The 24,551-nt window shown below is 42.8% G+C and overlaps 2 protein-coding genes across 7 annotated transcripts; both read right to left on the bottom strand.

The window, feature by feature from the left end:
- Positions 1-552: 552 nt before the first annotated feature.
- On the bottom strand, positions 553-9,024 carry TMEM174 (transmembrane protein 174). The gene is made up of 2 exons (XM_042013005.1): positions 2,080-9,024; positions 553-1,149 (listed from the first exon to the last, which is right to left on the bottom strand). Exons 1-2 carry the CDS (start codon positions 2,709-2,711, stop codon positions 1,047-1,049), a joined length of 735 nt encoding a protein of 244 aa, XP_041868939.1. The 5' UTR covers positions 2,712-9,024; the 3' UTR covers positions 553-1,046.
- A 233-nt stretch (positions 9,025-9,257) lies between these two features.
- TMEM171 (transmembrane protein 171) lies at positions 9,258-24,551 on the bottom strand. 6 transcript variants are annotated; one of them, XM_042012998.1, is made up of 7 exons: positions 24,496-24,551; positions 24,030-24,224; positions 21,561-21,652; positions 19,035-19,163; positions 17,870-18,563; positions 16,094-16,235; positions 9,258-9,579 (listed from the first exon to the last, which is right to left on the bottom strand). In XM_042012998.1, the coding sequence occupies exons 5-7, from the start codon at positions 18,498-18,500 to the stop codon at positions 9,351-9,353; spliced, it is 1,002 nt and encodes a 333-aa protein (XP_041868932.1). In that variant the 5' UTR covers positions 18,501-18,563; positions 19,035-19,163; positions 21,561-21,652; positions 24,030-24,224; positions 24,496-24,551; the 3' UTR covers positions 9,258-9,350. The 6 variants fall into 6 exon arrangements, with proteins under 6 accessions (XP_041868932.1, XP_041868934.1, XP_041868933.1 ...); XM_042013000.1 differs by lacking the exon at positions 24,030-24,224; XM_042012999.1 differs by lacking the exons at positions 24,030-24,224; positions 24,496-24,551 and adding an exon at positions 23,341-23,495.

Below are 24,551 nucleotides of genomic sequence, written 5' to 3'. Positions count from 1 at the left end.
AAATAAGCTAATCTCAAGTTGTTGTGGATTCAATGCATGGAACCACCTGAACCTGAGCAAGAACATTCACTACAGCCCACACTGGGGGCAACGTGCAGCCTGGGTTGTGTGCCTAAGACCCACATTCAAATAAGAAAGGACCTCACAGATGTTCCATCACAGCCCTCCCACAGAGTGTGGGTGCAGCAGCTGTGATTGTCAGTCCTTAATAGTGGTAGGATCACACACCTCTGTAGAGGCTTCAGAAAGATGCCATTTTCTGTAGTGACATTAACCTAGTAGTTATTAGACTACTGGTGGGAGACCTCCCATCAGGTGGGGAAGGGAACTAACTGAATTTGATGCATGCAGGATCTCTTAGAGATCTATGTAAAAGTGGGCAGAAGTCACTATTTGTTTTCTCTGTTCTGAGATGCTCTGTCTCAAGCAGGATGCTCCAAAGAATGTCTACAGGACAGGGTTGTGGAACAGGACTGAGTTGTACAGGTAAACCAAGCAGAAGAAGTCTAATATGTAGACTGGACTTATTAATGAGTAAGCTAGTCTAAAGAATCAGACAAAATTAAGACATAATATTCACTTTCATGGATCAGACACTTGAGCACTTTTGAAGTTTCTCAAGCAATTAAGAACGAAAATACATCAAGAGAAAATCAAGTGTTCTCTAAAGATGCTGAATGTCCAGGAGCAATCATGATCTTCCACAAACATCTTGTGCATTCACGCTGGTTTCAGCAAGTCTGAAAATTAAGCTTCTTGTTGGGGAATCCTAATATAGATTTATATCGTTGAGTTTCATGGTTTTGCTATTAATAGTTTTGCTATTAAATAATTAATAGCTCTGCTATTAAGCTGCATCGCAAAGAGCTAGTGAACTTTGACAGAGAAGAAGGAAGGGATCAGTTAAATATCTTCAGTGATACTGAACTGTGTGTCAATATCAAGATCTTGCTCACACTGTCTTATCACACAAGTATTTAAAGAAAAGACTTTTTTGGGTTCTTGTTGGCATCTCTTAGGATTGTTGTCTCTTGTCTGTGATGATTTTATGAAGACAGAGGGTATATTTCCTCATAACGTGGAGGGGACAAGTTATTACAGGCATAGTCTTCCAGCAGTCCTTCTGGCTCATCAGAACTGTCTTCTGGCCTGAAAAGAGTAAGAGGAGCAGATGCAAAAAGAATTTACCAAACACAGAACATGCAAGTAATATCAGTGCTTCATCTTCCCAGCCTTATCTGGGCAAAGTACTCCCTGGCTTCTTGAGAAAATGCTATGAGATGAAGTTCTACTGAGATTCAGCTGTTTCCTGTGTTTTTTTTCATGAAGTTTAAAAGTGTCAGGAGGTGACCTTTGTCTTCGCCCTCCCTATGCCTGTCACCCGTATTGCTGAGGACAATGGGTCAGTCAGCAGTTTTTCAAACAGACTTTGATAAATGAACTAACAGTGACTTGTGCTGTAGAAAGGATATAATTATGAGTAATTCCTATAATTACAATATTTTTCCTAGAGGAAAGAACTATATAAAATTATTTTGTGTACAATTTGAGCAGCTACAAACTGCTGTGCAACATCAGCAATCTTGTTTACGCCTCAAAAATATGAAAAGTGGAAGGGCTGGAAGGTTGTTACAGTGGGAGAGGAACATGTTGTGACCAGGCGTATTCAGGAGCGAGAGCATCTGGTACCAGACTGATTCTTGCATTGTTGCAGAAATGCTGTTTGTGTGCTGACTCATGTGTTGTGATTTGAGTGGAAGCCTCTGGCTGTACACATAATAGACTAAAGGTGGTAAGATAAGCGTAAAAACACCACCACAAACAGGAGCATATATATCTTTAAAGACATTTAGTTGACTGAAAATTGAAAGGCATTTTTAAGTGAATTTAAATTTAAATTGTATAAAAACACTTTATAGGAAAAGTATGTTTCCTCACGCAAGAAAAATTCCTAACAAAAACAAAAAAAAGTCTGAGGAAGGATAATACCCTGAACTAGCTGTAGCTTCCTATGAAACCACACATAGTACTTAAAACATTCAGAAGCATGTGTCCAAACACACTGTTCAAAAGATGTACCTCTGATTCCTGGTGTTCTCTGCAGGGTAAGTAGTGTAGTTCTCATCTCCAGTAAAAGCCAGGTTATCCAGGGCGTAGGCAGGGCAGAAGTGAGGAGAACCCGGGCTGAGAACCGGCGAGGCGCTGGGGGGAACAGCACTGCAGCAGCTGAGTGCTGGGTGAAGGTAGCTGGGACTCACAGCAGCGCCTTCCTGGGACGGGTAGGGTGGAGGGATGTACTGCACCACTGTGGCACCATGGAAAGTTATAGGCTGGTTAATGCCGGTGAAGACAAAGGACTGTCCGCTTGCAGTTTGGTCAAGTTCCGACGTATTTTCCTCTCTTTCTTTACAGGGCTTGCACGTAAGCATGTTAAATTTACAAACAGCTATCAGAATAAAAGTCACCCCAACAGACAGCAGAATAGGCCCTAGTAACTGAGTCCACTCCAGGTGAGTAATGCCATCATATTTTATCCATCCCATCACAGTGAAAGTGATCCCCACCAGTCCCAAAAACACACCTGAAAAGAGCAGGGTTGTGCCAGCTTTATCCCCATCTGACACCAGGGCATCAGATCTGTTTGGCTGACAAGGAGTGACAGAAAAGACATTCAAGGAGAAATCTTCTACATTGTTGTTGTTTTGCTCCATTACTGAGTATAATGTATCTTCTCCCTCAAGAGAAAGGGGGCTTGTAAAGGACTTGGCAGAGCATTTAAAGTTGAAGGTTCAGGTTAGTTATACAAGAACTTTGCATGTGTATGGTTAACAGAGTCCATCACGTGAAAGAATAAATTTTGCTTGGAAGAATAAAGGTCTGGGAAGTGAAGCCTGAAGCCATCACCAAAGATTTCTTGAATTACCACCATCACTTCCAAAATGGTTTCACCCCTGCATGGCTGCCTGTTTCTTTGTGTTTCTTCTTCTTTAATTTAGCACCTATGATACTGCGCCCATTCTGGATAGAAGAAAAAGCAAGCTGGAGCTATCACAGCTTTTCCTTGGCACCAGCTAGCTGATGCATCCAGCATATGGACAGCACATGTTTAGTCAACAGCAGTGAGGAGATCCTTGCTCTCCACTTCCTGCTCCATTTTCTGCAGGAAAATTCCACATGGCCATTGGTAGGAATGCTTTTTCATGCTCTGAAGTGTGACATATATAGTCATGCCTGGACGTCTGTTGCAGCTCATTTTGCAGTTCATGGTTTAAAAAAATATCAAAGTAGACTTTCTGATATTTTTCTGGGACAACCACTAGGCAAGCAGGAGGGTAAGTGGCAACAGGATGGTGAGCACTGAACAGCCTGGGAGAGCTGTTGGCTGTGGGAGAAACGTTATTTCAGGCCAGCCAAAACTTTCCAGCTGGTTGAAGGTAGCATAATTACCCTGTAATTTCCCCGAAATTGTGGACATTTTTTGTTGTGGGATTTCCACACCTTCTTTAAGGTTTATACAGAATAATGCCCAAATACCCTGCACAGCACATCACTGCAGGAATGAGAAAGCATCTCCTGTAATGCTAAGCTTGACAGAGTGGGGAATCTTATCCTGTACTCAAAAGTACCTAGGATATTTCTTCATATCACAATGAATTGTTCTGCTGAACTTATGTCTCATACACTAAACAGATAGATCACTGAATTTTGAGATTTTCTGTTTCCTAACAGTTTCAGACTGAAGTAATTGCTGTTGGAGTGTTCTGGTAGAATGTCTTTGTACAATTCCTTGAGGAAAAATCTCCAAGTACTCTGTCTGTTTTGACTAGCATGGCAGGGTACTATACACAGGACATTGATTACTACTCAGGCAGTAGAACACATAATGCTATTTCCTGCTACCAGCAGCTCTGGGGGAGCAAGCTTATCCTGAGATTTATAAGATTAAAAATAGCTCTAGAACTAAAAAATTCATCTTTCAGACTGCTTCTTCAAAGTCAGTAAAAGTGCCTTTAGTCCACTGTGCATTCACAAAACACAAACAAGACAACAAACAAACTGTTGTGTGACAACAGCTTTCTTCTGGAAAGGGCTACTCACCAAATTTGGCACCTTCAGAACTGAAGCTGAATGCAATTGCAGATGTCTTTCTCATTTTTTAGCACATAGACCTTGAAGAATATTCGTGCTGGATTCCTTAAAAAAACAGCTGTTAAGTTTCCAAACTCAGCATTATTGAGTCGGTCCTATTACCCATGGTGTCAACAAATTTTCTGACAAATACACTCAAGATCAGCCTATCCCACAACACTAAGTCTGGTCAGGATTCTCTGCAACTCTTGAGCAAAGAGATCAGTCTTGCAATGCAGTGGTTTTGTATGATGACAACTAAACTAGAAAGTGCTGAAATACTAGATAAACTGTCCTTCTACTGGTAATTATAGCCAAAGTCTAAGTCATCTTCAACCTTACATTTGTTAAACTTAATGGAATGAACTGTTACTGCTCTTTACAAGTCAGGTTTTTCCATACCATGAATCATTCTTGCCACTGCTGAATCTTTCAGGCTTTCCAACATCCTCTTAAAAGCAGCACTATATTGTAAGAGCTGTCTAGCTAATAGTTTATACAGATGTAGTGTCATCTTGCTCCTTTCATTCATTCAAGAACTCTGCAACTGCTATTTGCAATGGGATCATGCCAGTGCACTTCCTCAATCCTATGGAATAGTCCTTAGATCCTGTCTGGAATCAAAGTTTTCCGAGTTGGGTGTTGTGTCATCCCACGGCTGTCTCTTTGCCTCTGGTCTAGGACATGACTTCATGATTGTTTAGCAAGTGCATAGTAGAGCTGGAGAACATAGGCTTCTTTTTTCTTTTCCAAAGCTATATGCCACTTGAACTTGTAAAACAGGATGGAAAACACTCTCCATTTGGTGTGCTAGGATCTGCATTAAAATTACTCCTTTCCCTGTAAACTGTACCCTCTTTGTAAGACAGTTTCCTCTATGCCTCCCCATATTTCTCCAATTATTCGCCCAGAGAATGGTAATGCTGCAGTCAGGCAGCTGTCAAGAGATTACTGGATCACACTGATTTTTTTAAGACCAGTGCTTTTCTTTGCCAATAAATGTGTGTTCTGGGGACTCACCTTAAAATGCTGATTTACTAAATACATCCTTTTTACCTGGTATGACTCCTAAGCAAAACAGTTTTGTGAAACCAAGGAAAATTGGTCAGAGTAAGGTTTTTCAGAATGAGTGCAGTTTTCAGATCTCACTACAGTTTTGTTCTCATCTGCTTCAGAACTTACCTTTGAACACAAGCACCACCATTTTGCTTTCTGTTCCTCCACCTAATTTTCTATTACCAATGAAGACTTCTCCTGCAGCGCTTGCTGCTGGAAGCAGGTGCTCTACACCCCCTCAGTTCTCTAACCTGTTTCAAGAGGCATCCTAGTGAACACTGACAGGCCATCACTTCATCACTTTTTTCGTCTCCTCATGTTACCTATTTTAACATAGTTTTTCACATTATCAGCCTGTTGTAGTAAGGTTTTATTTTCTTACAAGTCAGTAACATAAGCAGGGACTTAGTCAAAGAACACACAAAAGAAGCTGCACAACACACGGTATTGCACATTGATTAGCTTTAAAATGAGTAAGTACAAATTACCACTCCATAATGAAACATTCAACTGTATGGAGATTAGGGAGCCAATGATTTGATTTAGTGGGACTTTTCCAAGAGAAAGGTAACTGCACATTACATCTTTAGTGGAAAACATGAATTACGTGTGTAAGAGCAGTACATGAAGAACCACTGCGAGTGGGTCTTTCACCCCTGAACTACTGCACTGCCAGCCTCAAAGCATAAATAAATTGTGAGGAGCAGGTTCAGCCTGCTGCCCACAACTGCATTTACCAGCAAGGTGGCTTTATATGCTCCAGGGAATGTTGTCTTGTGAGCAGGCACACCAAAATGAAGGTATTTCATGCCTAATTGTTCAGATGAATGCATGTGTGATAGAGAGAGGAGCACTGATCTAGATGAAGTCTGGCATGTTCACTGCAGCAATGTGGAGGTATTGGCCCTACAAGTTATGACTCTGAAGATACGATGGAAAAGGGATAAATGGATACAGCAACACAAACCACAAAGGGCAAGGATGGGGTGGGTTCAATCCAGCAAGTGCTGCTATCCCAAAACATAGCAACATTGCAAAGATCTGTGCAATCTTAGTTTTTCAGATGGGTTACCCGTTCATTTTTTTAGCTGCTGTGATGCAGGAAGACTTTTCCTAGAGAAAAGGCATTCATTTATATTTTGTCAATCCCTCTCATATCCAAAGGATTGCACTGTTGCAGTTAGAAGCAGAGCAACGTCAGTGCAGGCAGCAAGGAAGAGAGACCTTAACTTCATTTAGAGAGGGCAGGCAACCCTTACCTCCCACTTTGCCTGTTTAAGTACGTGTGAATCAGTAACCAACTTGATTTGCTCCTAGCATTTGTATGTCAAACACTTAAGCCAGCCTTAGGGCAGAAGGTGGGTTATAGCACCATTAGTGGGACAGTAAAGTATCTCACTTCCTCAATAAAAATGCTATTCTGTATTATTTTAAGCTACTTTTATAGTTTTACAAGGTGTTGCTTCCTTTCTAATACAGACATTTCACTCCTACTCCCCACATCAAAAATTCCTCCCTCTAATGCCGTTCATCCAGTGGTAGCCTTCAGTGGTGACGGCAGACCTGCTAGCCTCTTACTCACCTCTTCTGACCTTGCTGCCACAGATTCAACAACACAGTAGGCAAATACTGTAGGCACTGGCTATGTTAACTCCTTCAGCGCTGAGCAGTTTATGGAGATGCATCCAGCACATCCACTGAGTTTGCAAGTAATGATTTTCTAAGTAAAAAACACAAGATGCTAATACAGCTGTAAACCAATCTATTTCCTAAGCATCTTTGCAAAATATACAGACATAAATTCTGTTTTCACTCCTTGTTTTCAGAGGTAACACCTATCCTTCCCAGGAAACTCAGGTGCTGAGTCTGAAGTCAGGTCAGCAACTTTCTGAACCATGGTTTCTGTGAAGACTACTTTTTTAGAAGTAAAGTGATCCACACTGAAGACTCAGCAGTAGATGATCAAAACACAATAACCTTAAAGGAAAACAAGATGATGTCTCTGTTACAGAGGACTCAGATGAGTCAACATATTCTGCTTGATTTGCCTGGTCTCTTGGGTACATCTTAGGAACAATCAACTGAGCAAATTGCAGGCAGCAGAAAAGGTTAATATTTCTGCAGTTTGCCACCAGAGGCAACTGCTTTTTTTAAAAAAAAAGATGGTGAAATATTTCCAGATTCGTTTAAACACTTTTTGATATTTAGCCTTTTCAGAAAATGAGTGTTCCAGACAACAGCATAAAGCTAATATGGGTCTTTGCTGCATGGGATCTTTCAGGTAAAATACCCCAGCTTCTGTTCTTGTTATGTAATATAAGGATAAATTGAGAGTGTAACAGGCTCCTTAGACATGTACAAAGCTTTTTATGCATGAATCATGCATGGCAGTGGGCCCCACTGTTTAAATAGTAGGAGCAAAAACTAAAAAAAATAATCATGAACATGGAAAACTATAGTTTGTATTGAAGATTGCGTACAATCTTGAAAAACTCACTAGGTAAAAAATGTTTCAGAGAAAGGAGGACAAAATGCCTACTGGCTTTTGTGGATTCCCTTTCTTCATATAGACATTTCCCACAGCTGAGTCATGCCAGTTTAATCAGCTCCCACATACTAAATCCCCCTCTGTGCTGTGTTTGCTCATTACTCTGCATGCATAAGCCCCTAGCTCTATTGCTGGCTAAATATACCTCCCTCGCCGGCTGGTTTGTTTATGTGTGGCTGCACAAAGAGCTGTCCTAGCATGACTGAGGGAATGACACAGAACTGAAAATAAATGGCAAATGCAGGAGCTCCTGAACATCTCTCTAAAGCACTCAGCAGGTGAGAAGCACATTCATAGGAAGGTGACACAAGGCAATCACCTTTCCCTAGGCACAGGAGGGAATTTAAGTTCTTAATTCATAGTTTGGCATTCTGTTACAGCCAAGTTGTCTGAAATTCAGCATGGTAGATGACAAGCTGAGTTTTAACTGAGGGCCCAAAGCACACAGGTGTTCAGAGACTCACTGAACAAGACAGTGAGCTCTTGTTAAAAGTTTTAATGCTGACAAGTTCACCAGGCTGAACCAAGCCCAAAGAGTAGCTCTGCCACTTCTATTTAGGGGCACAGAATCAGGTCTGTTTTTCTCAAACAGCATTCAGAGCAAGCCATAAAATGTCAAAGATTAGCAGTAACTCAGTTCCTCCTAATTATCTTTACCTACTACAAGCTAATCCTTCAGTTTGGGAACAGGTGCAAACAAACACAAAATAGAACCTTAAGGCAGGGTACTACCAGTACTCTGGGGTTGCAGCAGGATGGCAGAGGTGAGGGTTGTATTTCTGAAGGGTCTGTCAAGTCCTGTGTCAATTAAAAATATCTGTTGCATGGGTTTCCATGAAACCGCCTCTCCTGCATCTGCTGATAAGTAATGTCTGCACCTCAAAGATACCATTTCTTTGTGGCACTCACTCTCACACAATAAGCACTTCCTGTATAATCCACGAATGATGATATAAAACAGCAGAATAATCCCCTTGAAACCAGTCATTACCACAGTTAAACTGTTAGCCTATTAACTATCCTCAGGGCTCCCTTCAGGCTCTTAACTGCAGCTAAAACTGATTTTCATGGGGATTATACTTACATAAGGACCAGAGATAGTCTAAATACAGAGTGTTACCAGGCAGACCAAAAGGTAACCACTGAAGCTCTTCATGGCATCTTTGGTACCAATCTTAACACCCCTATTTGTGAATGCTCTCAGAGTACTTGTTAAGGCAATAACAAGTATTTTCCACAAAAGTAACGCAAAAATAGAAATAAAAACACTTCCTAATTATTCCTTTTTTTGAAGCTCCAAACATATTTAATTAAAATAATCAAAAAAGTTGGTTTCTACTTAGTGCCTTCATAATAAAAAGAACAGCTATAAAAAGAAACTGAAGCTGTAACAGAACAAGATGAGCATTTAATGTTCTTGCAGTGAACTCCCTTCAGACTACTTTAGCAGAGGCCCAGCATTATCTAGTATCTTTTGAAATTCACATTCATTGTTTATTCTTCCTGATGAAAAATTAGACACAGCCAACATTATTGCTTTTATTACAAAATGTAAATAAATTCAAAAATTGTGAATCTGTGTACATTTTAATTAAAAATTAAGTGAACTGTCCGTCCTTTACGAGCTGGTGTCAGATGTGGCTAAGGAAATAGATGAAAAAGATGAGGAAGAAGATGGTGAATATTCATTATTTGTTATTGATGCTTTTTCTTCATATTTTGGTGGTGATTCAGAAGAAAGGTACAGCATTGGTAAAATATCTGAAGGTGAGCTGCTTCCAGAAATTGTATATATGGATTCATAGTCTCTAACAGCAACTGTTCCTTCATCATCAGCAAGCTGTGCTCTATAAAACACAAAACTGTGTATTAGCATAATTCATTTAGCCACAGTGAGTGAAATTTGACTTGATTTACACAAACATACATATATGCATACAATTCCTAAAAATCCCTGAAGCAAAGAACTTGCATAAGTATTAGGATTTCTTTTTGTGGGCTACATTATGACTCATATGAAAATTTTATAATTTCCCTTCTAACCTTTCAGATCATCAGTCACAGCCTGGCTTATGGGTACTAACTGCTTCTGGCTGTGCTATTTCACAATCTTACTAAATCTTCTTTTGATCCTTAGTTCCCAATGTATCTCCCCTTTTGTAGTATATCATATAAACAGTCCCCTTCCTTTATGAAAGACAGTTACTAGACTTAGAACTGCATCACAAAAAATCACAATCCTTAGCCTTTTGAGATCTTGCATGAAAGGCAATCAAACTTTTATTAGGCATTCCAGCAATCCGTGACAGACATAAGGAGTCATGTTCCTGTGCAGAGCTGGAGACACAGAAACAACTGGACATGACCAGACTGCAAAGTTCCCAGTGATAGTCAAGGTGAGCAGCCAAGTATTCACTGTCCTTCTCTAACCATCACAGCATCCAAACTAGCTGAACCCACACTGCTCTGGTAACTTGCTCACCTTGCCCTGGAGTTGGCCCTCAGCACATTCCTTCAGCTGCTTCCCAAGTAAAGGGAAGAACTCCTCATGATTCACTCCCAGAGCTGACTCTTGCTTTTGTACATACATCTCATACATCTGTACCTATACCAATATTGAGTGAGTTACTGACATTACACTGAGCAATGAACTAAAGAGGCAAGTCACCTTTGTCCAGTAGCCACCAACATAAGAAATGCGTATCCCCTGCCACATTTGGGCTCTTCAACCATGGCACTGTTATGAACAATGAGGCCATTGCTTCTCTTCCATGAAAGCACTCCGGAAGCATTTGAACTAGTCAGTATGCCCTGACTGCCGGCAAGTGCTGAACCATGAGACCAGGATTGAGTGAAAAACCCAGAGGCGGTATCAGCTCAGCAGGTATCTGTGAGGACACTGGGAAGCATGGAAGGGCAACAGCTAGAGCACCCCCAGCCAGAAAACACCCAAAGCATGAAGCTAGGCATTCTGGGTTCTGTATTCAAGCCTGAGGTGTTTTATCCACTCCACTGGATACTATCCCAACAAACTGCCTCTTTGTGTAGATACATTCACAAGACAGAAATCCAGACAGGTATTAAACCACATCCACATGGTTTTCCAACAATTCCAGAGATGGTGACTCCACCACTTTCCTGAGCAGACTGCTCCAAAGCTTTACAAACCTTTCCATGAAAAAAACCTTCCTGAGAGCTAAGATAAACTGGCACAGCTTAAGGCCATTTCCTCTTGTCCAGTCATTTGTTACCTGGCAAAAGAGGCCAACCCCCATCTTGCCACACCCTCCTTTCCAGCAATTGAAGAGAACAATAAGGTCTCCCTCAAGCCTCCTTTTCTCCAGACTGAAAAACTCCAGCTCCCTCAGCCACTCCTCACAGGACTTGTGCTTCAGATCTTTCATCAGCTGTGCTGCTCTTTTGTCATGCTCCAGGACCTCAGTGTCTTTCTCCTCACAAAGGGCCCAAAACGGAACCACAGAATCCTAGAATAGCCTGGGTTGGAAGGGATCATTAAAAGACCATTTAGTTCCAACCTCCCATGCTTTCAACAGGGACATCTTTCACGAGACCAGGTGATGAAGACCAGGTTGCTCAGAGCCCCATCCAAATCTGGTATTAAACATTTCTAGGGATGGGATATCCACAACTTCTCTGGGCAACCTGTTCTAGTGTCTCACCACACTCACAGTAAAGAAATTCTTCCTAATATCTAATCTAAAATTTCTTTCAATTTGAAACCAATCCCCCTTCCTGCTACATGCTCTTGTAAAAAGTCCCTCTCCATCTTTCATGTACGCTCCCTTCAGGTACTGGAAAGCTGCAATTAGGTCACACCAAAGCCTTCTCTTTTCCAGGCTGAACAAACCCAACCGTCCCAGCCTTTCCTCACAGGAGAGGTACTCCAGACCTCTGTCATCTTGGTGGCCTCCTCTGGACTCGCTCCAACAGTTCCATGTCCTTCCTGTGCTGGGACCCCAGAGCTGGATGCAGCACTGCAGGTGGGGTCTCACCACAGCAGAGGGGCAGGGCTCCTCCCTGGCCCTGCTGCCCACACTGCTTTGGATGCAGCCCAGGACACGTTTGGCTTTCTGGGCTGTGAGTGCCCATGGCTGGGTCATGTCCAGCCTCTCACCCACCAGCACCCCCAAGTCCTTCTGGGCAGGGCTGCTCTGATCTGTTCATCCCCAGCCTGTAGTGATACCAGGAGCTGCCCCAACCCAGGTGCAGCACCTTGCACATGGCCTTGTTAAGCCTCATGAGATTCCCATGGATCCACTTCACCATCTTGTCCAGATTCCTCTGGATGGCATCCCATCTTTCAAGTCTGACAGCTGCACTGCTTAGCTTGGTGTCATCTGCAAATCCATTCATCTATATCATTAATGAAGATACTTAATAACACAGGTCCGAATATGGACTCCTGGGGGATACCACTTGTCACTGATGTCCACTGGGACTGAGCCATTGACCACTATGACTCTGGATGTGACTGTCAAACCAATTCCTCATCCACTGAACACTACACCCATTGAATCCCTCTCTCTCCATTTTGAGGGAGAAGGAGGTTGTGGGGAACTGTGCCAAAGGCTTTACAGAAGTCCAGAGAAGTGACATCTGTAGCCCCTTCCCTGTCCACTGGTGCAGTCACCCCATCACAGAAGGCCACTGGGTTGATCAGGCGGGACCTGCCCTTGGTGCAGTTGTGTTGTCTGTCCTGAATCACCTCCCTGTCCTACATGTGCACAGCTCTAGCAGCATCTGTTCCATGATCTTCTCAGGCAGAGGTGAGGCTGACAGGTCAGTATTTCTCAGGGTCCTCTTTTCTGCCCTTCTGAAAGGTGGGTATAATGTTTCCCCTTTTCCAGTCACCTGGGACTTGCCCTGACTGCAGTCACTTTTCAAGCGTCATGGAGTGTGACTTGTCAACTGCCTCTGACTGACATCTACTGACTACATCTACTGACAATTCCCTCAGGACTCTGGGATGCAGTTCATTGGGTCTCACAGACTTATGTACATTCCAGTTCCTCTAAGAGCCATGAACCTGATCTTCTCTTACAGTGGGAGGGACTTTGTTCCCCCAGTCCCCATCCTGCTGTCCATCCATCCTTGAGTGGGAAGAGAGGTTGCCATTCAAGGCAGAGGCAAAAAAGTTGAGTACCTCAGCCTTCTCATCTACTTTTCACCACTCTTCCAGCATTGTTTATCAGGGGGTATCCCTTCTTTGACTTTCCATTTCTGGTTAATGTACCTGTAGAAGCCCTCCCCATTCTTTCTGTCCCTTGCCAGGCCTTGGCCTTTCTCACCCCCTCCCTGTACAGCTGTGCTTCATCTCTAAACAGTTCCTAGCTCACCTGTCCCAGTTTCCACTGCCTGTGCATTTGCTTCTTTCCCTTTACTTTGACCAGCAAGTTCCTACTCAGCCATGCCTGTCTCTTGCCCTCTGTGTCTGATTCCTTGCTCCTGGAGATTGCCAGCTCTTACACTCTATGGCAGAGTTCCTTAAAGATCTGCCAGCTCTCTTTTACTCCCTTGTCCCTGAGGGAAGTCTGTCAAGGGATCCCACTGACTAGGTTCCCAAAGGACTGGAAGCTGCTTTCCTAAAGTTCAAGAGCCAACTTTTACTCCTTACCCAACCCATATCCCTCAGGACTGCACACTCCACCAGGGCATGATCCCTGCTGCCCAGGCTGCCTCCAATCTTGGTGTCCCAGTTAGCTCACCTGCACTGGTGACCAACAGATCCTGGAACACATTCCCTCTGGCAGGGCTGTCTATCACCTGGTCAGGAAGTTATCCTCCATGCATTCCAGGAGTCTCCTGGATTGCCTACAGCCCTCTGAGCTACTTTCCCAACAGCTGCTGGGGTGGCTGAGTTCCCCCCACAGAACAAGACCCTGCGGGCACAACACCTCCTGTGGCTGAAGCCAAGGTTTTGTCAGTGGCCTGCCCTTGGTCAGGCGGCTGTAGCAGACCCCAACCACAAGATTCCCTTTGCAGCCTTGGTCTCTGGCTCCTACCCACAGGCTTTCCACCTGCTCATGGGTATTCTTCAGGGACAGCTCTTCACATTCAACCCACCTCTTGATGTAAAGAGCAACCCCTGTCTCTCCTTCCTTCCCTGTCTCTTCTGAACAGCCTGTAGCCATTAAAAGTCACACTCCAGAAACAGGATTCATCCCACCAAGTTTCAGGAATGGCAACAAGTTCACAGCTTTCCAGCAGCACAGTGGCTTCCAATTGTTCCTGTTTGTTGCCCATGCTGCGTGCACTGGTGTAAAGGCACCTCAGCTGAGATGTTGGCCATGTTGCCTTCCTAGAGGAACATCCCTTAATTCCTTTGAGATAATTCTCCAGTGTTTCCCTCTTGGCTTCTGTTACCTCAGGAGCCCTTGGCTCAACTCTGTAAGACTGCAAGTGTGTTCCCGCGTGGCCAGCACACTTCAGAGTCAGTGGCAGAGTACCCTTGCAAGCATCTTGTCCTTCTAAACTTTGCCTCTCATCCCAGAGTTTGCCAGGAACAAGCCAGTTATTGCCCCCCTCCCCTTGAAGAGAGGATTTACATGCCCTGGTCCTGCTGGCCACACTATTGTTGCTACACGGCTGGATGCAACTGGCTGCCTTGGCCACCTGGGCACACTGATAGCTCATGTTCAGGTGTATTGACCACCATCCCCATGTCCTTTCCTGCCAGACAACTTTCCAGACACTCATCACCAGCGGCAGTGATGGTGCCTCCAACTGTTACCAAACAGGTTATATTTCTGTAAGAAGAAGTCTATGCAGCAGTAGGGGATGGTGTTAGAAAATTTTTAACTCTAGCATAATAGTGTATTATCCCTATATTCATGGTTAATGCTTAGTTTTGTCCCATACAGTGCTTAGCACAAATACCAGAGATTAATGTGGCCTTGTGTTAATTCCCTACATCTGTGACTAATAAGTCTTGCTCCAGCTAACGCTTCCTTATATCAGTGATTAATATGTAGTAGATGGTATCTTAGTTTTGAGAACAAGGATTGTGTGTTGGAGAAAAGAATGATAAAAGAAGTACATTATGACCTGATGACTTATTTGAGATACTCTCAAGAAAAAAAGATTCATCAGAAGATCTGGAACCATATCCAAGCAAGTCCATGGAAATAATTAGCATACATGCATGTATTCAGGAGATATGTATAGTTTCAGGAATATAACCTGGTCTGTTAGATTACTGAGCATACATGCTTTGAGGAGAATTCCCCATGCCTCCAGCACTGCTCTAATGTTGGCTTTGTAATGTAACAAATTGGTTGGAGAGTTTTTTTACCGGTTTTCAGTGACACAATATTGCACATACAGTCTTGTAAACTGAAGTCATCAAATGACAGTCCCACATAACCTACTGACTCACAGCTCAAACCCAGGCTGATGTAGGACCATTCTAAAGGCATTAAGTCAAGTCAATTCTGCATCATTAAGGTCCTGAAAGTAAGTTGGGAACTCTAGACATGTGACACCTAGCTCTTCTGGCCAGATCTAGCTCTAACTTCTAGTACGTGGCCCTTGCAGAAACCTCTTTCACCCTGAAGCTAGCAGCCCACTAGTAGTAACCCACAGGGGCTAAATAACCCTGCAAGTTCTTGTGGCACAGGCAAGTCTTTGGTAAGCTGGCAGCTCCTGTTCCCTGAACTTGTTGGGGTCAAGATCGGGCAATTCAGTTACAATCCACATATGTAAGGAATGGCTGCAAGGATAAGGTACATATTGAGATGAAACTGGCTTTTCATCCTTCTTTACCAGCACTCTGGAGCCTCCTGCAATATCAAGGTATCCTTTAATCTCGACACATGGCCACAGCAGGAACAAGGCAGACCAGCACAGCAGGTCTCTCTTCCTCAAGGCAGAGAGATATAAGGGACACAGGAGAACGGAACACATTGGCAGAAAAAGTAACATTCTCAGGGTCTGTGGGTAGGGGTCATAAAATACTGCTGCTCTGTTTCTACAGACTCCTAAAACCTGGCAATATGGATATCATGTCACTGCTGCACTGCTGTCAGCAGCACCTTCTCTTGGACAATCTGTGGAAGAAATCTACGAAGGGCCAATGATTTAAGACTTTGTTTTCACTTCAGAAGTTCTTTCCAGTCACAATAATAATTTAATCCTCAAAAAGGACACAGCAGTTTGTAGTTCCCCTAGTATACTACAGTATTTTAATACCAATTCAAGTGAAGTATCTGAAGTAAGTTGAGTTATGTACTAGAAAACTTTGTCATGCCTAGTAACTCATTCACAGTGTTATGTAAGAACAGGGTCTTCGATACCTAAAGAAAGAGCTCAAATTTCTAAAGTCAGAGATGAACACAGTCTTACCCATCACTGAAGATAGAGTGGTATGGTGGAGGATTTTCACTTGTAGGCAAAACACTTGACATAAGACAGTGTGTCACAGTTGGTGACATAGGGTCAGCAAAATAAGGAGGTGGTGGGGGTGGGAATACCATCACAGCATCACCTATGGGAAAAACCACCAATTACTACCTCTGAAAAACGGAGCCCCTCTGTTTATATTAACAGTATCCTAGAATTTTTACTTGCCTAGCTTTTAAGATAAAGTGCAATGATCCCACATACAGAATTGTTACATTCTGGGCTGTCAGACTAAGTTGGAGGTACATTCAAAACCTAAATAATCCCAAAATAAAGATGCAACGTATTTATAAATGAAGGATTTCATTTAGACAATACAGTTGAGGAAGGGGAGTGTTCTATCTAGCTAAGAGACACAAACATGGTTGTGTCTACAAAAAGCAGAAGTGCAAAGCACACAGTTACTGTTGGACCACTTTAAGGGTAGGAAAGTACTGAGTTTCCTTCCCACACCTAAAATAAGTAATTTTAAGTTTCTCTGTATGTACTGAAGCTCTATAATGGCAGTCATTAATGGTTCTGAGGACTGATTTTGTGTGCCATGACAGTTTCCCTACAAAGTTACATGTAGTTCAAACCACACTAACCATGACTTGATACATAGTTCACTACTTCAGACTATTGTGCAGGAAAAAATCTACCAATTTCCATTCTGCAACTGAACAGGTTACAAATTTTTTTTTTAAACAGAAAGTTTGTATCATTCAGTGAGCTGGCATAATTTACATACACATTCACAGCTGCCTGGCACCTTTTCTTCCTTCGTAATTTGTGTGCTGGGACAGATCAGAGAACATCAAAATGGTTGAATTGTGAGGTGGGGGGCGTTTTCTAGCTAAGTCAGCACTGTTCCAGAACAACATTATGCCAACTAGACCTCAGCCTTCAGCCCTTCAGTTTTACTTTTCCTTAAAGTCTAAAAGTATAAAAAGAATCTACTAATTTTGCTTTCTTGCATTTAAAGACAATCTGAATTCCCTCCTATTAATTTATGTTGGTGGCTGGAAAACTGACTTCAAACTTTCTGTTTCCTGAGTGTCACCAGGTCTACACATTTCCTTGAATTTCATAATGAATTTCAGGTCCAGTCAGTCAGACAGCAATGAAACAACACTATGACTGACTCATCCATCAATGAATTTATCAGAATAATCAAAGTTATCAGAACAACCTATGCATGCAATGTAGTCATTGGGCACTAAAACCAGGGCCATATGCAGGGTGTTACACCCTGCTAACACACCACATTTGCTCAAATACTGTGAGATTAACAGAGGCATCTTATAATTATATATCTGACTGATTGAGGATGCGGCCACAATTTAAAAAATACAATACACTGTTATGAATCGGAATCTTCTGTTTAAGGGGTCAGAGCTCAAGGCTAAATATAGTCATAGAAGTCTGTGATCTGCAGTGCCAATTACACCATTTGAGAACAGAATTGGGGTTTGACTCATTTGTGTCAGATTATGTTGCTTTACACAGTCAGACCTTTCCTTTTACGCCAAGAGAGATTCTGCCTTTTTGAGAAAGGTAACTGAACTGACCATACAGAAAGCATATGAGACAAAGCAACATTATTCTATTTTGGCTGTCTTGACATGGCAGAACTGACATGCTTAGAGCTCAAATAAGTAGTATCCAGAAGTAAATTACTAGTGGAAGAAAACCCTTACTAATTTCCAACATTTTAAAGTTCCAACATTTTTTACCCACCTACTGTAACCTGAAAAGACTCGTGATTCTGAGGATGTTCTTCACCTTCACAGGATTCTTGGTTGAGATTTAAGTTTTGCTTCTTTTTAACGTGAGCTATCACGAAGAAACACAACCCAGTGAGCACAATCAAAGGTCCCATGATTTGAAGTGACAGGAATCCACAGCCCTGGAGGTCCACATCAGAATTGCCAGTGTGGTTGAGCTGCATCGTATGCCAGCCAGGGCTGCAACCAGGAACCCAAATGCCCAGGATGCTAATTAGCATTCCACTAGTTAAAAATAGGAATCCAAATATGAGAAACTGGGCAAACTGACAGTTCCCATGACAAAAAACAAGGCTGTACACCTGCTCATTTTGCAACTGTCTTTGTCTTATATACATCCTGGCCCTTGATCGTGCCAGTAAAACACAAACCAGTCCAGTTACAGCCAGCACTGGCCCAGCAGCCTTAAGGACCTCATTACAGTCACTGAAGCTTCCAGATGGACACGACTGGAGAATAAAGACTGAAAGAAGGAATCCAGCACAGAGCAACACAGCTCCAAAAACAAAAAGGAAGAAAATAAGTTTCCCATGTTGTCCATTACTTCCTTCACCTCCTGGTGCAGGAACAGCCACTGGATACATTACAACAGAATCTCCTCAAGCAGATGAGTTGTTAGCATTAAGTGGCAGCAAACTACAGTAGACCTGTGAACATGAAAATACACAAACTAAAAGAAGAAAAAACCCCAGCAAGAACAGCTACATTACATTTCTCACTTTTAAATTTGCTCTTCAGTCTTTATTGCATACTCTCTGGTATCTTCTGTTTTGCAGTACCTCCACTATGGATTACAGGGCCTAGTCAAGTTTGCTGATGTTAAATGCCAATGAAAAGACAGAACTTGCTTTACAGTTCAACTTAAACCAACTGTAATTATTGTTGCACAGTTAAATGAATTGTTTCTTTAGAGAAACAGTCTTATGAATACGGGAACATTATTTTCAAAAGTTGAATATTTGGAACAAGGACAGGCTAGCTTTCCCCTTGAAAAGAGAAAGCTACAGGAAATTTCTGTGGTGAACTGCAGGAAGTGACAACTTGTGAGAGATAGTACCTTAATAGAAATGAGCAATGACTACTGGACTTTTTAACCAAGTACACCTTCTATTACATACCTTCTCAAAGCATATAAATCTGGCTTCTCTCTCCTCAGTCAGTAAAGACCTTTCTGTTTCTCTCTTTAAGTGAGCTTCCTGTCCTATGCTGCTGCAAAAGCAAGTACTGAGATGATTTTTGGTTCTGTTCTGAAATGACAAAACAAAAAAAAGAAAATAAAAACCCCATTCTGAAGACCAGTTCAAGTCTCACCGATTCCATAGTTAGAGCTGGTAAGCATAGTGATCCTACATTTCCTTTCCACTTCCCCTACTTCTGGATACTTTGTCTGTGCTCCAGAGATCCTTAAAAAGAAATTAACAAAGGCAGCTCCCAGAAGGCTTCTGAGCCCACAAGACTCTAGATTCAGAAGTAAAATAGAAGAAAATAGAAAACAGTGTTGAGGCCAATAATAGCCCATATGGTATAACAAATCTGCTGGATGTGGATTTACTGGGGCAAGAGAAGCCTGACTGAAAGTTAGGCCAGAGTTCCAGTCAGTGAGCTCTAGTAAAAAAAAAAAAAAAATAAACTCTACTGTTACCTACAAGGAAGTTTCTGCTACTCTGACACTAGCCTACAGAGCCAGATGGATACCAGTACCACACTCCATGCTGACGAGCAACCATGGACATCCTGGCTAACATCCATCAAAAGCCAACCTGAAATGCAGGGGAGGTTCAGACTATGGAAAATAACAAGTCTCATGGATAGAAAGCCGTTCCCTACCAAGTGTAGGAAGTACTTAAGCATGCTTGTGCTGCAGCGTTTTGACACTGCCCTTTTCCCCTCATCAGCAGTCTCCCGTGACAGACAGTTTCAGCTATGTGTTGGATATCTGAGGGCTGATATATAGGGACTGGTGGAGTTTGTCACGGATGGAAGCAGGGAATCAGCTTAGTTACTGCTGTTTGTTAGTCAACCTTCAGCCTTTTCTCTACCAGCTTCTACTGCCCTGCTACTAATTCAGATGACTGGAACCTAAAACATCAAATTAGATTGGATCCTCCTTACATATGCCTCAGGTACACATTCCACAATAAAAACAAGGTATTATGTGATTTCTGGTAGCGAACTGTTGAACATGTGTCAGCCACAACAAAGTTTGTGTCACTCTCCAGTAACTGCAGTGCCCCAGAGGAAGGAAAACAAAACACAACCACAGAACCCACTAGTCACTAAAACACAATTATTTATCTGCAATGCAAGGCGATCTATTGAGTCACTACTTAGCCAGTTTAAAAGAGTAGAACCCAATTAAAGAACAGGCTGAGCAGATACATGAATAATGAAGTTATTACGTATTTTACCACTGAACAATAAACCACGCCCCCAAGAGCACAGGGGAAAGCAGAGTACATCACGCAGGTAAAAGGAATAATAAGCACAAGATCTGAGAGGCAAGGGAACACAGCAAGAAGGTCACTGCAGAAAGCAACCAAGTCTCCTTCCCAGCTGGCCGTCTCCAACAGCAAAACTGAGGGACTGCCCCTTAATGCATTCCATTACTGTGAGCAGTTAACTTGTAAACTGTGTCTGGTAAGTGTTTCTTCAGTGTTTTGAATTCAGTCTACTGATAACCCTCTACTAAGATCGGTTTGAAAAACTGCTAACTGAGGAACCCTCAGCAGAAGAGTCAGATTCACTCTGGGGGGAAAAAAAATCATTACAAGGAGCACTAAAGATAGGATAGCATGTCACAAAAAAAAAATTAAAAATATCCTGATTGATTTCAAACTGAAGACCTTTAGCTCAGCACACTTTCAATACTGCATGAGCTGGAGTCAGTCTGAAGGCTCTACTTCTGAGCAGAAAAAAATGGATTAGGCTGGTCACTTCTCTGATTTCAGCGGTCTTTGCTAAGTTAATAAAATTCCTTCTGATAACTGCATATGCTCCATTCTCATCAATTATCTGAGCTGGCTCAGACTTCCTGACTTACCAACAAACGTACAAAGCTGAGTAAAAGGCCTCTGAAACACACACATACACAAATAAATAAATATATCTCAGCAAAGCCCAGCTTCAGACACAACTGTCTTCAGACATTTTTCTGCTGAGGCATATTAACCATTATAACACCAACACTCTATAATCTGAGTCAACTCAGAATCTTTTCTTTGCAGGGAAGAAAACACGGACTTAAATACAAGCAAATTAGGACAAAACAAAATAATGTGAAGGCAAAAAATAAAAAGTAAATTCAAATATATTTTTGTTACAAAGAAAAGTCTAGAGACTTGTCCTCGTTTCTCCAACACAGTGCCTGCTTCTTTTCCACCAGTCTTGTTGTTATGAGATTAAGTTAAAACACACATTGGAAATTAAGCATGTACATATTTTCTTCATTCTTGCAGGCCACAAAAGAAGGAACATTCAGAACAATCTGTTGCGGTTTTGAAGATGAAAGCCATAGATTTTATCCTGGAAAATCAGGGAGGACTAATTTCCATTTACACTACCATGAAATTTTAACAGAAAACCCAACGTAAGATTAAATTTACTTCCTGTGTTTCAAGAAAAAGTATTTTAACAAAGAAGCAAACCTTTTATTGTCTATGTGCTTGAAATACTTCCACTAGATCTGGTATCTCCACAGGCATATTGCTGTAATGGAATTTTCCCTTCAAACTCAAGTCTGAAAGCAGACATGGAAATAACAGGTCAGAAACCATTAGAACATAATCCAGCAGTATAGAGGCCATTAAGTACGATGGGAAGAGGGAATTGGAAGCATAGTTCGTAAAGGAAGTCTGGTTATAAGCTTAACCTAAATGATATAGTGCTTTACCTTTTTGTAACTCAGGCCTATGCCAGGCATATAGAACAGGAAATAACTTTGCAATTTCTTGTCATTTTTCTGTGTAACACTTGTATTACAACTTTCATATTACGGACAACTCCAACAATTTAAAAATACTTCTACTACAATTCTTCTTGAGCCTTCAGAGTCATATTTTCCAAGATTTCCCCTGCAAACACCAGGGCTACAAATTTACTCCCCCTTATTCATATGAAATTTGATTTCTTCATGCAGACATTATAAATTCAGGAACAGAGAATTCAAAGAAAAGCACTGGAAGAATTAAAACACTGCTGTCCTTCCCAGAGTAGGACCATTCCCCCTCTATTTGCTTGCAAAAGCACACAAATAATTTCAAGCAGAAGTTTTAGGTCTAGTCTGTGTTATTTCAAACACTATAAAACTGTTGCAGTCCACAATGGCAATCCCGTTAGAATTTATAAGGCATCCTTTTCAAGGACTTTAATTTCTCCATTTTTTCACCTATGTTTCCAAATTTTGAACTGCTACTGGGAACTTGCCACTGCCATTTTGTGATTATTTTTGTGGTATTTTTTTTTTCCCCAGGTTTCAAATTAAACCATGACTCCTTATTGGTCAAGTTACTTGTAAGGAAAAATGCTCTCAACTTCATTCAGTTTAACTTCCATATTAGAACGTAAATGGCTTCCTATGTCTAAATTTCCTTCTTTGTTCGTATCTGCTTCTGTACACACACCATTTCCTGTTCTTCCCCCTGGACTGGACTATCAACTTGGCATTCAGAAACACTCATCCATGAGTACAGCTGGTTAAACTAAATTGTAATGTGCAACCTTCATCCCCACGGTGTTTTTAACCACTTATTTGAAGAGCTAGTGGGAAATGCCCAACAGGATGTCCTTTCAGTTTTCTAGTTTTAAGAAACAAGACTACAAGCAGTAACAAGTTCTGAGATGTCAAATACATGCAATTTGATCTCTTATGTATGCAGTTACTAATTAGTGACTGACAGTGGTCTTATCTCCCAGAACGTAAGACTCTGATATCCTAAATGATTTCAAGATTTAGACAGTGTGTGTAAAGATTCCTAAGCTACGAGTGGATGCCACAGGAACTCTGCCCATATGGGTTCACAAAATCATTGTTTCAGCTCACAGTATAGGAAGGGTAATGCTGTGCTGTTATTTATGGCCATTGCAGGTGGGGCCCGAGCCACCTGGAGAAGTGCTGGAAAGCAGCTGCAGTAGGAATTTCCAGGAAGTGGGGTGAATCCTGCCAGTCTCCAGAGACATGTGCACCAAGGATCTTTCTCACCACAAATCAGCACTGTCAGGGATTCTGACTGCCAAACAGAACTGCATTCTGTAAAGCTGCCAATTCCTGTCCCTTCGGGCTACAAGATAAAAGCAGCTACAGTAAAAGATGATGCACAAATGTTCCTCACTCACTTCACCAGATAAAACACCAACACCACAGTTGGACAGGAGGACCCCAAAAGTCTGTCTGAACAGTGAGGAGCTTGCAAAGCAAAACTTGGTAACCCTTTGACTGGATGCTATGCAGGCAACTAGGACAGCACCTAGACTCAAAAATGAGCTCTGAAGGGTGACATGCTTGTTGGCAGGATGCTTTTTACATGACACACTAGAGGCACACACTAGAGCTGTGGCAAAGCAGCTCCTTTATTCTGGAGTACCTGCAAGGAGACAGGGGAAAAAGCAGACAGATACAGTTAACACCAAAGCTGATGTTTTTCAAACAGGTAATACATGACAGATCAATTTCTGGAAATTCACAGGAAGGTCTGTCCCAGGATGCTGATGTATTTCAAAGCAGCAAAAGGTACAAGACAAAAAGATTTACAGATCTTTGACCACAGGACAGACCATTGTGACCATTAGGGAGATGCAGGGCTCCAAAAGCTACCTAAAGCCATCCTGTCCCAGTTCCCTAAGGCTGGCGTGGGGCATTATACCAGACAATTTAATGGACAAGCAGCTAAGCTCTACTCCATCTAGGAAGAGCAGCATTCTATGGCACACCCCTCCTCATGCACCAGCCCATCAGGCATGCTCTATTCTAAGTCACTTAGTCTTCTAAGTCACAATAAGGTCTTCAAGACGATGGGCCATGCCCCAAAAGCTGTCATGCATCACACCGGAGCAAGGAGTGATGCAGGGCAACCGCTCCACCACCTCTCCGTGATGGAGCAGCATCTGAACCTCCTCACCTGTGCCTTCCCAGCTGTACGCCAGCACCAGCCACGAGAGTACTGCGTGCCAGAATAACTGCAGAAGCCCCTTCAGTGATACTCCATCCTCCCTCAGGGATGGCGTAGAGGTCACAGTGGGAAAGCAGTGTGGGGAGCGGTGGGCTCTCCAGGGACGAGACAGGACACTTACTCCACGGATGATTCTCACACACCCTGGAGAAGGGTGAAAACACGGGAATGGCGGCGGCTGCGGGGAGACGCGGCGGACCCCGCCCGCCCGCCCGCGGCGGCCCCTCGCCGGGGACAGCCGGAGGACGAGCCGCCCGCCCGCCCCGCTCCCGCCGCGCTGCCCCGACCCCGCGGGACCGCCCGCCCGCTCCCCCTCTCCCACCCACCCCGCCACGGCGGCACAGCCGCAGGGCCCCGCGGCCGCCCCTGGCGAGGAAGAGCGGCCGGCGAAGGGCTCCGGGCGCCCGCCCCTTACCTGGCGGCGGCGGGAAGGACGCGGCAGCGCGGCAGGCGCCGCTATTTAAGCACATG

The sequence above is a fragment of the Corvus kubaryi genome, unplaced genomic scaffold (assembly GCF_017639235.1).
Source record: "Corvus kubaryi isolate FWS band 111438036 unplaced genomic scaffold, C.kubaryi_AGA036_p1.0 split1-37296, whole genome shotgun sequence".
NCBI classification, from domain to species: Eukaryota; Metazoa; Chordata; class Aves; order Passeriformes; family Corvidae; genus Corvus; species Corvus kubaryi.
Note: the sequence above shows the minus strand (reverse complement) of the source record. Positions and strands in the feature narration are given on the sequence as shown.

Excerpts from the sequence above, each read along its gene's own strand:
- TMEM174 (XM_042013005.1), bottom strand. The coding sequence starts at position 2,711 with ATGGAGCAAAACAACAACAATGTAGAAGATTTCTCCTTGAATGTCTTT. Across the intron at positions 1,150-2,079 it reads GAGAACACCAGGAATCAGAG|GCCAGAAGACAGTTCTGATG; the intron begins GTACATCTTTTG and ends TACTCTTTTCAG.
- TMEM171 (XM_042012998.1), bottom strand. The coding sequence starts at position 18,500 with ATGTATCCAGTGGCTGTTCCTGCACCAGGAGGTGAAGGAAGTAATGGA. Across the intron at positions 16,236-17,869 it reads GTCTTTTCAGGTTACAGTAG|GTGATGCTGTGATGGTATTC; the intron begins GTGGGTAAAAAA and ends TTTTTCCCATAG. Across the intron at positions 9,580-16,093 it reads CACTCTATCTTCAGTGATGG|AGCACAGCTTGCTGATGATG; the intron begins GTAAGACTGTGT and ends TGTGTTTTATAG.